Below are 17,412 nucleotides of genomic sequence, written 5' to 3'. Positions count from 1 at the left end.
GGTACCACATACATAGAAAAAAGCTGGAAGTGGTGCTGAGGCTCAAGTGGTCGAGCTCTAGCCTTGAGAAAGTCCAAGGACAGTGTTCAGGCCCTGAGCCCAAGCCCAAGACTGGCAAAAAAAATAACATAGGAGGCTTCTTACATTCTAATGTGATATTTATGATTTCTCATTTCATTAAACTTTTGGTTTATTTCTTTCATATAATATCTTCAAATCTCTTGTCGCTTTGGAAATAGCCTATTTTTAATTATTCAAATAGGAAAACTATCATAGCACAGATATAATTTGAGTTCTTGTGTACAATTATTGATTAAGAAGCAAGAAATAATGGAAATATTTTCCTAATGAAGAAGAGATTAATAAAGTAGAACCTCTGTAGAAAAAGTACGTATGAGTGAATGGGATCTAATGAATGAAAGTAGGAATTAACCTGTCTTCTAAAATTGCTGTTCAGTAATGCATGAAGCAAATTAACTAATACTGGTCCATTCTTGGAGCAAGTACATCCTATTTCATCCTAATAATATCTCACATATCATCCCACATATATTATTGGAAATCATTCATACTAAAATTTTCATCTGTGATTGTATTGGATAGCTATTTATATATTTTTAGAAACCTCCAGTTCATGATCTTTTACCACTTTCATTGTAATTTTAGGTCTCTGAGGTATATATTCTTCTAGAGTCTAACAATTACTCATGAGTGTATGATAGGTCTACTTTGTTAACATGAGGCTAGAAAATACATATGTGGGGCAATTTTCCTGTTTTCTCAATGTTTTTCTTTTATGTGCATGTACACATATGCATATCTTATATATGTGTGTGTAAGCATACATATTGAGAAGATAAGTAATGTCTACTGATTTTGTACAGTTGAATCAGGTAACTGTATTAGTTATCTTCATCATAAATGAACGAGTTTACTCAGCAATTCAAGTTCTATCTACATGTTAAAAAGACATTATTAATTAAATAAACATATTAACTTTTTCCTTGTGTTATATTCATTTCTATATTGTATTAAATATAGATATGCATATTTTGTGTATGTGTGCATTTTGAAATGTGAACATATTATAAAACTCTTATTTCAGGTATTGCTAAACTGATAGTTTGGTATAGGTTCCTACAAAATTATATATATTGGCTATTCAAAGGAAAAGACTTATATGTAGATTTCAGGAAGAATTTTCAAGGGTGAAAAAATAACAATTTCTTTACCCAAATTTTCTCAGAACCTCCAGTCTTTTAAAAAATTGTTTTCCATATATTTTATTGTAATTAATAGAAGGGTTACATTATGTTCACCAGGTAGAAGGTGCATTACTTCACAAACATTAATATCCTTTCTCATGTCTTGGTCCCCATTTCCATCCCCCAGCCCTCCCCTCATCTTGTTTTCCCCCCTTCCCTATCTGATTTCAAATAACCCAATAAGCATATATACAATGTATCAGATAACAAGATGAAATACTGTAACAATATGAGATAACCAAGGGACAGCAAAAGAGATGAGAGCTAACATAGTACATTAAGGACAACAATAACTAATTATATGGCTTTTGTTTCTATGTACTGGTGGTCCTTTCATTTAGCATCATACCTCCAGTCTTTAATAGGCATATGTGTGCCAGTCAGAGGCTTAGAATGACAGCCTGGGCACTGTCCCTGATGGTTTTCGTTCAAGGTTGGCACTCTTCCACTTGAGTCATACCTCTGCTAAGGGCTTTTTAGTCTAGTGGACTTACCTTCCCAGTCTGGCTTTGAACTCTATTCTCAAATCTCACCCTCCTGAATATTTAGAATTAAAAGTGTGAACAATCCATATCCAGTTGAAAATGTAATCTTTTAAATAATTGATTCTGTATTTGTTCACATATAATTACTTAAATTAATACCTAATATGCACTGTAAGTGCCAAAAGAGTTATACATACATGTGAAATAGCATCTAGCCAGTTTGCTTGAAATTGGTGGTATATAAAATGTCTATCAGATATACTTTTAAATCTATACCAATAAAGATTCTGACACATAGAAATTATTCCTATCAACTTCAGAGAAATCTAAGATACACATTACATTATGTCCATGATCATGCATATTACTAGCAAAATAACTTAAAAATGTATACAACTTGAATTTGAAAAAAAATATTTTAGCCAATACTCATTTCTTCATTTAATTCAACAATTCTTTTAATGATCTACTATTCACTAGGTATTATGCATAAGTTTTTCTTGCATTTCTTTTGCATTAAAAGGTACCTAAAGGTATATAACTTTCTGTTCTAAACTATCACTTTAATGAAAATTGCTAACAAGTCAGGGCATATATATTACTTTTATGTTGGTGTTTATCTTGTTGTGAATCAATAGCCATTTTTTTCTTTTCAGTTCTCTCACATGCCATACTTTGTAACTAAAATTCTACCAAGTTACTAATTTATGTTAATTCATTGAAAAATCCTTATTAAAATGCAAATATTGTCCTTTGAAGGATAACACTTTAAACCACTATAAGTCATTAACACATTTTTGAGATTTGGTTTATAAGCTTAATTAGATAGCAATTGAGCTTGGCCCAGAGGAATTTGGTAAATTTGACAGTGTACAAAGGTAGAAGCAACATAATGCAAGTCCATCAACAGGTTTGGCCAGACCTTTTCTACATGCCTGAAATCACAGTAGTAGGATGTTTTTTAAAATGGCAAAGAGAGCTTCTCTTGTATAACATTTTCCCTGACACTGATTTCATATATCTTATTTTCTTTTTAACAAAGCAGTAAAATAATCTTAGCATAATTTGTTCATTTACTATTTAATAATCCTTTCCAATTTGACATTTTTTACGTACCATCATGTAAGCATTTTTTGATAATGGAATAATTAGGGGAAATTACCTTAGAACACATACTCTCTCATTGCTACACGGAGTAATCTGGTCTCCTTTGACTGATCATTCAAGGACTTTCTACATGTTGACTTAATTAAAACTTTCAGAGACTTTCCTTTTCATATTTCTCTTACTTATGAACCATCATAATTAAAAACCTATAGTTATAGTTGTGATTAACACAGCATTGTGCTATTATATAAAGTAATCCTTTAAGATGTCTTGGTGAGGAAAGTTAGTTAGATATAAAGATTTTTTTCATGATTACTCACTTTAAGTCTTTATGTATGCTTAAAATGTTTGAAGATTTTTCCTAATTTCATCTGTAGTAATTCTAATGGGTAAAACAATTACTGTAATTAATATGTTACTGGTGTTGTTTAGTAAAGAGTTTTGGCAGATATCGAATGTTCTGACATGATTTTTGCATAGTTTATTAATATGAAATATATAGATATGTTGAGGCTTGTATTATAATTTGTGGCAACAAAGTATGTTTTTCGATTTTAGTTTCTTTGACTTTCTAAGTCATAAATGAGGCAATAACCACAATGCCTTTGAAGAAGAAAAATCATTTATGTCACCGATGAAGATATTTCTGTTTGAACACATATCTTTATTTCATGCAGTTATATGACCTTTCACAATAGAAATTTTAAGAATGAAAAGAATAAGTAAGTTTTAGAAAATCTGAAGTTTATTTAAAACTTTATACATGATGCCTATGCCTACTTACAATCTAAACATGTCAAAACTCCTTTGTGTTTAATGTATCATTCAAATCAGTTTTGTTTTATGTTATTTATAACATATATTAAAATAATTTATAATCTGTAATATAGCACAGTTAGCAATAATTTATTAAATTTTCCAGTTTAAATGAAAGTACTTTGGGATTGTTTCTTTCACATTGCTTGATTTTGTTGCCTGAAAATATAGATTGTATATTAGTTTGTATAAATCTGTATACTGATATTAATAAAATGAATTACTGTGGCAATAATGCACACATCCTAATGATGCATGAATATGATAATATAAGGTAGCAATGAATACTAACACAAGAAAGTTGATTTTTTATTTAGTTTTATTGTAATGTACAGAGTGGTTGCAGTTATATTTGACATATAGTAGGTGCATTACTTCTCTCATTTTTCCCCTTTTCCCTCCCCCACCTCCTCCCAATCATCTTGCTTTCCCCCTTCCCTTTTCTATTTCAAATAATCAAATAAATGTATACACAGTATGCCAGGTAACAAAGTCAGATAGAGTAACAACATGTGATTAACCAAAGGGCAACAAATGAGAAGAGAAATAATATAATATATTAAGAACAACAATCAAACAAGTTAAAGCTCTTATTTCCATATCCTGGAGAACTTTTCATTCAGCCTCATCCTACATAACCTTATGTATCTAGGTTTTATCCTCTCCTAGGAGAGTCCTAGCTATATATTAATTATTCCCAATGAGGGAAACCATTGAGCCTATGTTCCATTGGGTCTGGCTTACTTCACTTACTATGATTTTTTCCAAGTCTTTCCCTTTCCTTACAAATGGGGTGATGTCATTCTTTCTGATGGCAGCATTGAATTCCACTGTGTATATACACCACATTTTCTTTTTTTTTAAAGTTTGATTTTTTTGCCAGTCATGGAGCTTGAACTGAGGGCCTGAGTGCTGTTCTTGGCCTTTCTCAAGACTAGTGCTCTACCACTTGACCCACAGCTCCACTTCTGGATTTTTCTATGTATGTGGTACCAAGGAATCAATCCTAAGTCTTCATGCATGCCAGGAAAACACTCTTACTGCATCTTCTTGATCCAATCATCTACTGAGGGGCATCTGGCTTGGTTCCACATCTTCACTATGGTAAATAGTGCTGCAATGAACATCAGTGTGCTAGTGGCTTTAGTATGTCCTTGTTTCTTGACATTTGGGTAAATGCATAGGAGAGGAATTGCTGGGTCTTAGGGGAGCTCTATAATTAGTCTTTTGAGGAACCACCATACTGCTTTCCATAGTTGTTGAATGAGTTTACACTCTGACCAACAGTGTGGTAGCAATCCCTCCTGTCCACATCCCGGACGAGGGACGGCATTTGATGTTACTGGATTTCTTGATAATGATCATTCTAACTGGAGTGAGGTGGAACCTCAGAGTTGTTTTGATTTGCATTTCTTTTATGGCCAGAGATGTCGAGTACTTCTTCATTTGTTTATAAAGCCTCATGTCTGAAATATATCGATAGCTAAAAAAATTAATCTCTCAAAAACAAATCTTCAAAGAAATAACCATTCCATTTAAAGATGGGCCAGAGACTTAAAGAGAAACTTTCTGAAGAAGCAAGTTGATTTTTGAAAAGTTATTGGCATCAGAATTCAGAGGAGTATTTTAAGCATAGTTAATGAAACTCAAATGTAAAAGCTTAATCTAAATATGAATGTCTGGATTTTACATAAAGAAGAGAAAATGAACATGATAGTTGCAATTACACTGATTTTTAATAACCATCTGAAATTTTTATTAAGCTAAAGTAAAAGTCATTCAGTAGATATAATTTATTCATTATAGGCCTGCATATCTATGACAAGAAGAATGATATGCTTTTAAGGGATAGATAGTAAATGAGATCTCTTATTAGTCTTATTCTATTTTGATCCTAGTCCTTTGTATAGAAAAATCATGAGGTATCTTTATTTGTTAAAACAATTATATATGTATGTATGTATGTTACAAAAACAAGTATATGTATAATTTATAAAAAAATTTTCTCAAAAATAATTTGACAGGGCTGGGAGTTTGGCCTAGTCGTAGAGTGCTTGCCTAGCATGCATGAAGACCCGGGTTCAATTCCTCAGTACCACGTACATAGAAAAAAGCCAGAAGTGGTGCTGAGGCTCAAGTGGTAGAGCTCTAGCCTTGAGAAAGTCCAAGGACAGGGTTCATGCCCTGAGCTCAAGCCCAAGACTGGCAAAAAATAATAATAATTTGACAATTTCCCAATAATGTCAGTTTCTCATGAAAATTCACAAAATCACACCTTTCTTTTCCTTATTCAGCTGATATATACCACTTAGCTTCTGTTATCTGTAATGAATGGATACTATGTGTTGAAATAGTGTAATATAAAATTTTCCCATAAATCATTCTTCATAAATATTATGAAATAAGTTAACTTTTTTGTAGTTTAATTCATGAAACAGCTGACTAAGGACTCACAGTTTATTGTTAACAGAAACATTACAATACCTCAGGTATTATAGTCTCTTTTGGAATACAAAACATCATGAGTTATCCATACTTCAGCACAGCAAAGATTGCAATGTCTTTCTCATTTCACGGAAGTCTAAAGTAATATGACTATACATTTGTCTTTCTTTGATCACGCTTATCATTTGGAAAAGTTTTGATAATTCACAGTGCTCTTTTTCATGCCATATCTGAGCATAGAATGAATTGGATGTTTTATGATTATCCATATCTTTTTGAATTAATGGCAATTACTTTAAGGCTTATCTCACACTTAAAAATAATCACAATATGAATATTAATGGAATTTTTCCTTCCTGTGCTGTAATGGCTAATGTTTCTCTGAAGAGTATAATAATCAGGCTAATAAGGGCTTCTAGTTTAAAGAAAATTGAGGAGTGATTTCTAGAACTAGATATAATACTTCAATTATTTGAAATGTTTTCAACATAGATATCACATAATATCATTGTAAAAGAACTTTCCATTCAAACACAAGGGAATATAATCTTTTAACTGGGTCGACTGATGAATATTAATATGAAAAAACTATAAATATATGCAATACAATTATCGATGACAGAAATGTGGTTAAATAGAGGAATGCCTTACAAGAAGCTAGAGAAAGGGTGCTGATTATTCTCAGAGCTTTGGTTCAGTATTGTGGTTGATGCTAGATCCTATTTGCTGAGACTCATGATTCTACCCTTCAGAATAGTCTGGTTTGCAGTAGTTATTACTTAAGTGAATCTCATTATATATATATATATATATATGCACATCAAGATATTATTAGTTACAAATGCTAAAGAAATAAATTTTCAGGTTTAAAATTTTACTTCAGCTAAATGAATGTTAGTAGTCATTAGTTTACTTTTAGTCATTTTTCCTTATCATAGTTAAGCTTTCATTTAGATTCCTTGTTTTATATAGTATATACTGTATTTATGAGGTACCAATGTGAATTTAAAGAGCTTAGAGAAGCCCAAATAACAGCAACAAAAGAAATTTCATATAAATAAACAAGAACCAAATATTATTTTCTTTTTAAGAAAAATACCTTGAGTACAAGCATTGCAACCTTTTGGAATTCACTAGTTTATCTTATCTTGAAGTGAGACTTAGGTGTTTTTCAATTATTTTGAAGTTTTAATTCTAAACAGCTTTGGATTAATAACAAGATTTCTAATTATTAAAAGAGGAAAAAGTACAATTTATTCTCTGTTCAAATCTTTTCCTTCCCCTAATATCAGAAGAATTGTACAAAATGCATATCATTAAAAACAAATAATTGCACCATTATATAAAACATTAAACAAATATGTGTTCTTTTGTTGTTGTTATATTTATCTCAGAAGTTAAAGCAGCCAACTTAAACAAGAAAAACACATTTATTAATTAGGAAACATTATTAACAACAAAATCACCAGCCTAGTGAAATGCATGCAAATCAGTAAATTTAACTTGTGCTGTTGTTTCTACTATATATCCTTACCACACAATGTGTCAGTGAAATTTTCATATTCACATAGCATTTTGAATTATATTTTAATTGGCAAAATGTCTGGTTTGGAATAAAGAAATTGGGACTAAATTTTTTGAATTTGTATTTAAATGCTAAATCATCCTCTTCAAACTTTATCTTCAGGTTCAAATGTCATTTAAAATACAAATTAGAAATTAATATGTAGTATCATTCCAATGATAATGAAGAAATGCCTGTAAAAAAGGAATATGGATTTGATTGAGATACATGCAATAAACCAATTTTGTAAAATATGTCATTTAAAATTAGCTTGTGTGATTCAATGGATTTGCAGTAATTACATTACTGCAAAAATTAGTACAATCTTGTCAAAAAGGCTAAGCAGTAGTCAATGATGTGTTTGCATATTTATTGTACAAACTTCCTGAGGGACTCTGACACTGAAACCTCAGTGACCCCATGAACAGGCAGGTGGCAGTTGATCAATTCAAAACAAAGTTATTGGGAGAATAATTTTAATTACAACGGTGATGCTGCCTAAACTGTAGACAGAAGAGAGCAGAGGTCATTGGGTCATTTCAAATTTGCGTGCCAAGTAGCGTTTATTTCTGTCCTTAAAAGACTAGGGAAAGGGGTCTTACTGGCAAATGCCAAAAAAGCTCAGCGCAGCAAATCCTCATTATTTCTGGTACTTGGAAGCCAGTTAGGAAAGTAGGAAAGCAGCGCTCCTTTGGTTTTTCAAATCTGGAGTTCTTACTACTAAAGTAAGAATTCCAATGTCAATCTTAATTCATTCTGCATTGTAATCTGCCACAGCTCACTTTAGAAAGAAATTAGCACCAAAGATAGAAGATAATTGCTGAGATTTGAGGCAGACTCATATACAATAAAGGTACATATTATTTCTTGAACCTCCAACAAGACTTAGGAGGAAGGATTAAGAAGAGTTCCTTTGTTATGAACAAAAGTATACTTCCACCACATCCTATACCAAGATTTCCAAGGTTCTTATTAATCTGAAAAGTCAGTTGCCAATATTATGCTTTTCTTAGGATAAAACTATTTTTCTTACAATCTTATTGTTGATCTTTTGTCTGATAACCATGGTGCTTATATGCGTGTATCTCTTTACTATATGTTTTTAACACTGTTTAGAAGAGGCTAATATATAAATAATAATCATTTTTACTAGACTTACCATAAATAGTTTCTTTAAATCTACTTTCAGCCGTCTGTCAGCTATAGACTGGAATCTATATAAACTCAATGAAGGACTTTTGTTATTTGGAAGCTAAAAAAATTGTTCTCTTGTATATCTATACCAGCACACTCTCCGTGAAGAAAAAATGGTAGTGGTGACTGAAGATATGCCTTTGGAAATTTCTTATGTGCCTTCTTCTTATATGACTGAGATCACTCATGTCTCACAAGCCCTATCAGAAGCGGAACAACTTCTCAATGCTCCTGACCTCTGTGCTAAAGATTTTGAAGACCTTTTTAAACAAGAGGAGTCTCTGAAGGTAAAAGAAAAAGCAATTTCATTTGCATTTTACAGTATGATCGCATAATTCTTTATAGTATAAAAATTATTGACTTAAATTGTATAAGTACCAAAGGCGTTTTGTTGCACAAAATTCATAAGGGTGTAAGACAAGTAATGTCTGAAATCTGAGGTAGAAATACACCCATAAATCACAAGAGATAGTCTGTATTGTTTAATGTGAGGTGGACTTCCATAATAAAAAATATATACAAAAGTGTTCGCATGTCTCCAAAACAGAAAAGAAGAGTTAATAAAGGAATAGTTGCTCCTCCATGAATATATTGCTTTCTTCCCTTCAAGAATAATAAATTAGATGGTATTTGAAATTATGTCCATTGCATGTTGTTTTAGTTTTATGTTTCCCTTATATGTTATGTATATTAAATTTAAAATTATTTTTACTCCTTATATTTATTTGAAACAGTGGAATCAAAAACAGTAAAATAGAATCAGCGGGCCATGCATGTGGTCTCAATACTCTAAAGGTTTAGGCAGAAGGTTCACAAGTATAAGGCCAATTAAACTACATAATGAGACCCTATTTAAAATTATAAACAGGGGCTGTGGCTCAAATGGTAATACATGTATTAATATATATTTATGTGTGTATGTGTGTATACACAGATACTAAAGTATAACACACCAAACAATGGAAAGAATATGAGTAATTAAAACATAATGAAATAGTAAATAAGGTCAAAATTCACTAGCTATATATATGAAAATGTCACAATGAATCCTCTTTATATAAAAAATGGTCACTAATTAAAGAATAAAATAAGAACATGAAATTAATACAAATTATCTTCAAAACTACCATCTACAAGCTTCCAACTAATTTCAGTATTTCTCAAGTCACCAATGGCATATTACTGAATTCTGTACAAAACAAATCGTGAGGAAGAAATAAGTAATGCATTTTAGAAGGCAGTGTCTGAAGATAAATGAATGTAGCACCAAGAAAATGTACATAATAATGTATCTTGATATAATTTTGTGATCATACATTTCACACTCAAAATGAAATATTGTACTATACCCAGCTAGAGCTTGGTATTTTTCCAGCACAAATAACCTAAGATTACTGACAGAAGATGTGTTTTCTATCAGAAGTGTGTATTAGCTGAAGTATTTTGTATGCTAAATGATTTCTTGGGAGATTGTTTTACACCACACATTTGTCTGCTTATGTTGTACAAATAGATAATGTTGTTTGTTTTGTAAATCACTGTTTCAATATCTTGAGTGACTTGACTTTAATATCATATATTACCTCAAATAAGCTATAAAACTACATACTAAAATAAGGATTTCATGAATCACTGGAACTAGTCAATCGATTTCAGTATGATGCTACTTTTTATTCTGTCTAGAGAAAAAAGCAAATCATTTATGGATGTAATGAAGAAAAAAATATAGTCAATTGATGAGGGACATGTCAGCATGCCTTTTAGTATTCACATTAATTTCTTGTGACAGCACAGTCTGTAAGTTCATCTTTGTCATTCGATATGTAAATTATTGCTAATCAGCCAGCATTCATTCCTATTCATACTTATAGAGATATTGGTCAAGAGAGCAGTGACCCAGAATTTATTAAATTGCCCAGTGAATATCTGTCTCCATACCTCTTAACCTGGCACATTCTGAATGACAGGCCCCTGGTTATCCTCATAATTCATTTCTTCCTGATGTATTTAATATTATTATAACAGACACCAACTCTAATCACATTGATCACTGTGGTTTGTTAGAAGATAATATGGCAGATATAATTTAGCTGGATTACTGAATCTTCATGAGATGTATTTATAGATTTCCTTCTCTCTCCCAACATATCCAAAGCAGGCAAATGGGCTTCCATACTTTGTGGGCTTTTGGAAAGAGGATAGTTTTGAGCTCAGTCTTTTCAATACATATGTATTTCTTCTTTAAAGGCATTTATCATTGTCATTATCCAGTAGTAAAAATAGAAAAGTAGTGCATAAATTGTACATCTACTAGTTGAAATGACCTGAAATTAAATTGTGGCTGGTTTTATTCCTGACAGAGCTGCACAAGTGAAATTTCACAACTTTAATACTTAATACTATAGTGTTATATATATATATGTATATAGTTACATGTATGTATATATGTCTTAAAAATGTAATAGAACACACTGAGTAATAAGATAAAATTATTTTCTGAACAACATAACTAAAGCAGCATACATGGCTTCAACACCTATATTAAATTAGAAAACTGCTCCATCATTTTGATAGATTGCAGATAAATGCCTATCTACATCTAATAGCTCATACAATAGCTAAGACATAACTGGAGCTGAATAAGAAGCATATGAATAAGAAATAATTAAACTTGGGGCTGGGAATGTAGCCTAACAGTAGAATGTTTGCCTAGCACACATGAAGCCCTAGGTTCAATTCCTTGGTACCACATACACAGAAAAAAGCTGGAAGTGGTACTATAGCTCAAGAGGTAGAGATTTAGATTTGTAAACACTCAAGGTCAGTGCTCAGGCCCTGAGTTCAAGACCCAAGACTGGCAAAAAAGAGAAATAATTTCTCTTATTGCAATAAATATTAGACTTGTTAATAAATTGTGTTCATTTATATGCAAAATATTAATAGTATATGCACAATAGCAACATATTTCTGTACGAGTCTAATTTAAACAATTTTAAACCCTACTAGGAATAAACTGCTCTTTGGTTTTTAAGACAGATTGCCTTGATAAAATTTGCCAAAAATACAAATTCTAAGTTAAATCATCCAGTCTTGCTTCGTTGTATCTCATTAAAGTGGGACTGTTAAAATTTTTACTATCACAAGACTTATTTACCACAAGTTTTGCCCTTGAGAGCTATAAAATATTTGAAATATTGTCATGAAAGTAGAAAATTCCAAGTAGGATTCCAATGGGAAGAATTCATCTTAACACTTGCATATTTCTGATTTTACTTCAGGTTTAAATTTCCTCTTGGGACTCCTCTATACCCTCTCTTCATTCAGCATTTTAGTGTGCCTAAGTTGTCCTCCAGTCTCAAGCAATATCAGATGGATTTTGTTGAGTCAGCAGCACTACTTATACTTTATTTGGAACTAATGTGAAGCAAGATTTTCACTTTGATGCAACATTCACAACAAAAACTAGAATCCTGGCTGGGCTCCATGGCTCACGCTTGTAATCATAGCTACTCAGGAGGTTGAGATCTGAAGATGAAGGTTCAAAGCTAGCCAGGATACAAAAGATTGTGAGGCTCTTATCTCCACTTAACCACCAGAAAACCAAAAGTGGGGCTGTGGCTGAAGGGATGGGAAGTTCTCACTCTAGTTGAGTCCCATTCAACTGTCAGAGAGTAGTTTTATGTCTTGGGAAACAAATGTTATACGTGTAATCTAATTTTGACACAAATTAGGCTAGTTCCTGGAACTTATGGATACCTGACTAGGGTTCAGAATTTCCTTTCAGATGATGTGGCTTATAGTTCTTTCCTGTTTGTGTAGCCTCTGGGTCCTTGAAGACTTTTTCGAATCAATTTCTATTCTGCTTACTGAAGGGGAATAATTTGGTGTCTGGGGGTAGTTATTTTTCATCTCTCCAACAAGTATTCATCATTTCAACTGTTTCATCTAAAATGAATTTTATAAATATTTAAAATATTTTGTATTTGCTATGGATAAAATGTGCTGCTTTGCAAGCCAAGAGGTCAACAGAAGCATAGGCACATAAAAAGCTCATAGATTTTGGCAGTAGAATTAGCCCTAATTTAGAGTTTAAATAGGACCATGAAATAAAGAACTTCTGCAAGAGAAAACTTTGTAGTGAAACATAATAATCCCAAAATGATGAGCAGCAAAATTATTTACATATTCCCTGACTAGTTTAGGTTTGTGCATGGCTCTTAAATCACTAATTAATTTTAGGACAAGTGCTGACCTAAGAAGTGAGGATTCATTTGTTCCCAAATAGCTAAGTTCTTAACTTATTCTAGCCAAAATACTAAGTGCTTTATAAAACAGTGAATGAAACTAATGGATCACTGCCCTCACAGAATTTTTAATATGCCAGTCAAAAACAAAATAAGCAAACATGAAAACAAACAAACAAATAAATGAATGTTTCCTATTACATGATGATATATTTTGAAAAAAAATATAAACTTAGGAAAGGCTAGTCAATTATAAAGACATGGAGAAGCCTCTAAAGGAGTTTGCACCAAATTTCTCCCCCTCACTATCCTGAGTAACCACTTAAAATTTATTCAGTAGACTTTTTAAATTTTTATTTTATTTTGTTTATTTATGTTGTAATGGTGATGTACAGAGGGATTACAATTGCATAAATAAGGCAATGAGTACATTTTTCATGGAACTTTGTTACCCCTCCCTGATTTTTCTCCCATTTTTTCCTCCCCCTTGACTCCCTGCCCCAATTATAAAGTTCATTTCCAACACAGTGTCTTTTGTGTACTGCTGTTGCATTGGTTTACCCTATTTTTCCTTTGTCTTACCATTTTTTATGCCCCTTCCTTTCCCCAATGCAGATAAACATATATACTAGACACACAGGTTACCAAAATTAAATGTAGTGACAAGAGGGGATAAACCAAAGTTTTTGTTGATTTTGGGGTACTGTGTGAAGTTGTTTATTTTTCCTTTTGGTTCCCCTCCCTCTTAAGTTTGCACCAAGCTTTTAAATACAAAGACCTCATGTTGGTGGATACTAAACTTCAGCAAAGCATTGTGCATGAACACAACAAAAGGAGTAGGGCTTCCCTGGGGCTAAACAAGAGAATGAATGTTCATATACTCCAAAGCTGGGCTCTCCTGGCTCCCACTTTGAGCAAGGAATCTGCAATTCAAAGAATGGCTTGAATCACATCTAGGCCTTGCAGCTGCGTGGACAGCCCACACCACCCTCCAGGCTAGGCTAGGCTCTAGGATATGGGTAAAACCAGCAGCCCTCAGCAGTTGGCCAGGTGCTGGGATTGCTGTGACTTAGTTACCTCACTTCAAGAGTGAAAACAAGAAGTCTCTTTGGACAAGAGATAGTTATAGGTGACTTGGATGAGAATGATAAGTAAATCTCATATTATGGAAGTCATTTTAAAACAAATATATTTGGACAAAAACATAAGCATGGATGCAGTAAAGCTCTACAGATTTTGGACTTCAGTAGTATAACTTTGGTATTCTGTGGGTGATCCTTGATTTCTGTTTTTATAATTTTTTCTCATAAGCTTTAGTTTCACTTTGAAGAAGGAGAAATAGTACTGGAAATGGAGATGCTAACATACTGGTTAAGGCTTTTCTCCTTTGGAATCTATTTCATGGCTTTTAAGGACAAGTTTAATGGTGCCAATCACTAAACTGAAGAGAAAACTGATGTCATAAACAAAGTGACTATCGTTTTGGCTAGTGCTAGGGAATTTAAATACAGCAGGACACACTATATGTAAAGTTTCCTGTACAAAACTGAAATAATGTATGCTAGATAAAGTGATGAATTTTTCATCAATGTGAAAATATTACGACAAAACGTTGCTGTCTTTCTAAAGCAAATAATCATTGATCATGTAGAACGTCAAAGCAAGTTTTGATTACAAATCTTTTTGATTCTATTTAAACTATCTACATGGAAAATTTTTATTAGTATATTATTACCATTGCGTGAAAATGATCATAAAGACTACCTATGAACACTTTGAATAACTTAATCATTTAAATATTTTCCTGAGAAAAACAAATTTCCAATTATAAATATTGATCTATTCATCATGCTTTTTATGATTTTCTTTACTTTTGATTATATATATTAATTAATACATTCAATATAGTTTGAGTCCTACCTAAACCACTGTAGTAAATTGTATTATAATTTATCTTATATTAAGATTCATATTATACTGTAATAATGCACAGCTCATACTTATATGTGCTCTAGTACAATTTTCTTTATTCTTTATATATTTGTTTTTTATATATTTATATATTTTAATTAATACAAGGGTTACATTGTATTCACCAGATAGAAGGTGCATTACTTCACATATATTGATACCCTTTCTCATGTCTTGGTCCCCATTTCTCTACCCCCACACCCACGCGTTATCTTGAATTCCCCCATCCCTATCTGACTTCAAACAACCAAAAATGCCTATATACAATATATCAGATAACCAGGTGAAATACAGTAACAATATGAGATAACAAAGGGACAGCAAAAGAGATGAGAGATAACAGTACATTAGGGACAACAATCTCATTATATGGCTTTTGTTTCTATATCCTGGAGGTCCTTTCATTAAGCATCATACGATATGGCCTTATGCATCTAGGATTTGTTCTATTGTAAATCTCTGCTAGGAGAACCCAAGGATTCTACTGATGATGACAAATGAGGGAGACTATTGGGCCTATGTTCCTTTGAGTCTGGCTTACTTCACTTAATATGAATTTTTCTAAGTCTTTCCATTTCCTTACAAATGAGACGATGTCGTTCTTTCTGACAGCAGCATAGAATTCAATTGTGTACACATACCACATCTTGCTGATCCACTCATCTACTGAGGGGTATCTGGGTTGGTTCCATATCTTTGCTATGGTAAATAGTGCTGCAATGAACATAGTTGTGCTAGTGGATGTAGTATGCCCTAGTTTCTGGAGGATTGGATAAATGCCAAGTAGTGGAATTGCTAGGTCATAGGGGAGCTCTATGTTTAGTCTTTTGAGGAACTGCCATATTGCTTTCCATAGTGGTTGAACGAGTTTGCATTCCCACCAAGAGTGTAGTAGTGATCCCTCCTGGCCACATCCGTTTCAGCATCTATTTTATTAGATTTCTTGATCGTGGCCATTCTAACTGGAATGAGGTAGAATATTAAAGTTGTTTTGATTTGCATTTCTTTTATGGCCAAAGATGTCAAGCATTTCTTCATGTGTCTATAGGCCATTTTTGTTTCTTCTTGAGAGAAAACTCTCTTTAAGTCTTTGGCCCATCTTTTATTTTTTTTTAATTTATTTATTTTTTTATTGTAATTAGTAAAAGGGTTACATGATATTTGCCAGATAGAATGTGCATTAATTCACATACATTGATACCCTTTCACATGTCTTGGTACCCTTTTCCCTCCCCCCCACACCCTCCCACCCATCTTGGTTTTCCCCCCTTCCCTATCAAATTTCAAATATCCAAATACAAATAAATTCAATATATCAGATAACAAAGTGAGATACTATAACAATATGAGATACCCAAGGGACAGCAAAGGAGATGAGAGACAACATAGTACATTAAGGACAACAATCATTCATTATATGGCTTTTGTTTCAATATCCTGGAGGTCCTTTCAATTAGCTTCACATTATATGGCCTTATGTATCAAGATTTTGCTCTATTGCAGATCTCTGCTAGTAGAGCCCAAGGTTTCTACTGATTATGACAAATGAGGGAAACCATTGAGCCTAAGTTCCCTTGAGTCTGGCTTACTTCACTTAATATGATTTTTTCTAAGTCTTTCCATTTCCTAAAAAATGGGGTGATGTCATTCTTTCTGACAGCAGCATAGAATTCCATTGTGTACAAATACCACAACTTGTTGATCCACTCATCAACTGAGGGACATCTAGGTTGGTTCCATATCTTTGCTATGGTGAATAGTGCTGCAATGAACATTGTTGTGCTAGTGGATTTAGTATGTCCTTGTTTCTGGATGGTTGGGTAAATGCCAAGTAATGGAATTGCTGGGTCATAGGGGAGTTCTATGTTTAGCCTTTTGAGGCACTGCCACACTGCTTTCCATAGTGGTTGAATGAGTTTGCACTCCCACCAACAGTGTAGTGGTGATCCCTCCTTGCCACATCCCCTCCAGCATCTGTTATTATTCGTTTTCCTGATCCTGGCCATTCTAACTGGAGTGAGGTGGAATCTTAGAGTTGTTTTGATTTGCATTTCTTTTATGACCAGAGATGTTGAGCATTTCTTCATGTGTCTGTAGGCCATTTTTGTTTCTTCAGAGAAGACTCTCTTTAAGTCTTTGGCCCATCTTTTAATGGCATGGTTGTTCTTTGGAGATTAGTTTGGGAGTGATTCAATTTTTTGAGCTGTTGATATATTTTAGATATGAGGCCTTTGTCTGTTGTATGGTTAGTGATGACCTTCTCCCATTCTGTAGGCTTTCTAGTTAATTTGCTAGCTATGTCCTTTGCCATACAGAAGCTC

At 32.8% G+C, this 17,412-nt stretch overlaps 1 protein-coding gene across 3 annotated transcripts in view; it reads left to right on the top strand.

Annotated features, from left to right (window-relative positions):
* Positions 1–17,412, top strand: part of Dmd (dystrophin) — a 1,999,854-nt gene that overhangs the window by 788,853 nt on the left and 1,193,589 nt on the right. For all 3 annotated transcript variants that reach the window (XM_090326714.1, XM_090326711.1, XM_090326710.1), the window contains one exon: positions 8,969–9,163. In XM_090326714.1, the coding sequence (XP_090182840.1) occupies positions 8,969–9,163 (195 nt within the window). The remainder of the gene's footprint in view (positions 1–8,968; positions 9,164–17,412) is intronic.

The sequence above is a fragment of the Megascapheus bottae genome, chromosome X (genome assembly GCF_031878675.1).
Source record: "Megascapheus bottae isolate mThoBot1 chromosome X, mThoBot2.hap1, whole genome shotgun sequence".
Taxonomy (NCBI): domain Eukaryota; kingdom Metazoa; phylum Chordata; class Mammalia; order Rodentia; family Geomyidae; genus Megascapheus; species Megascapheus bottae.
The sequence above is the reverse complement of the archived record's forward strand: the minus strand, read 5'-3'. Positions and strand labels throughout refer to the sequence as shown.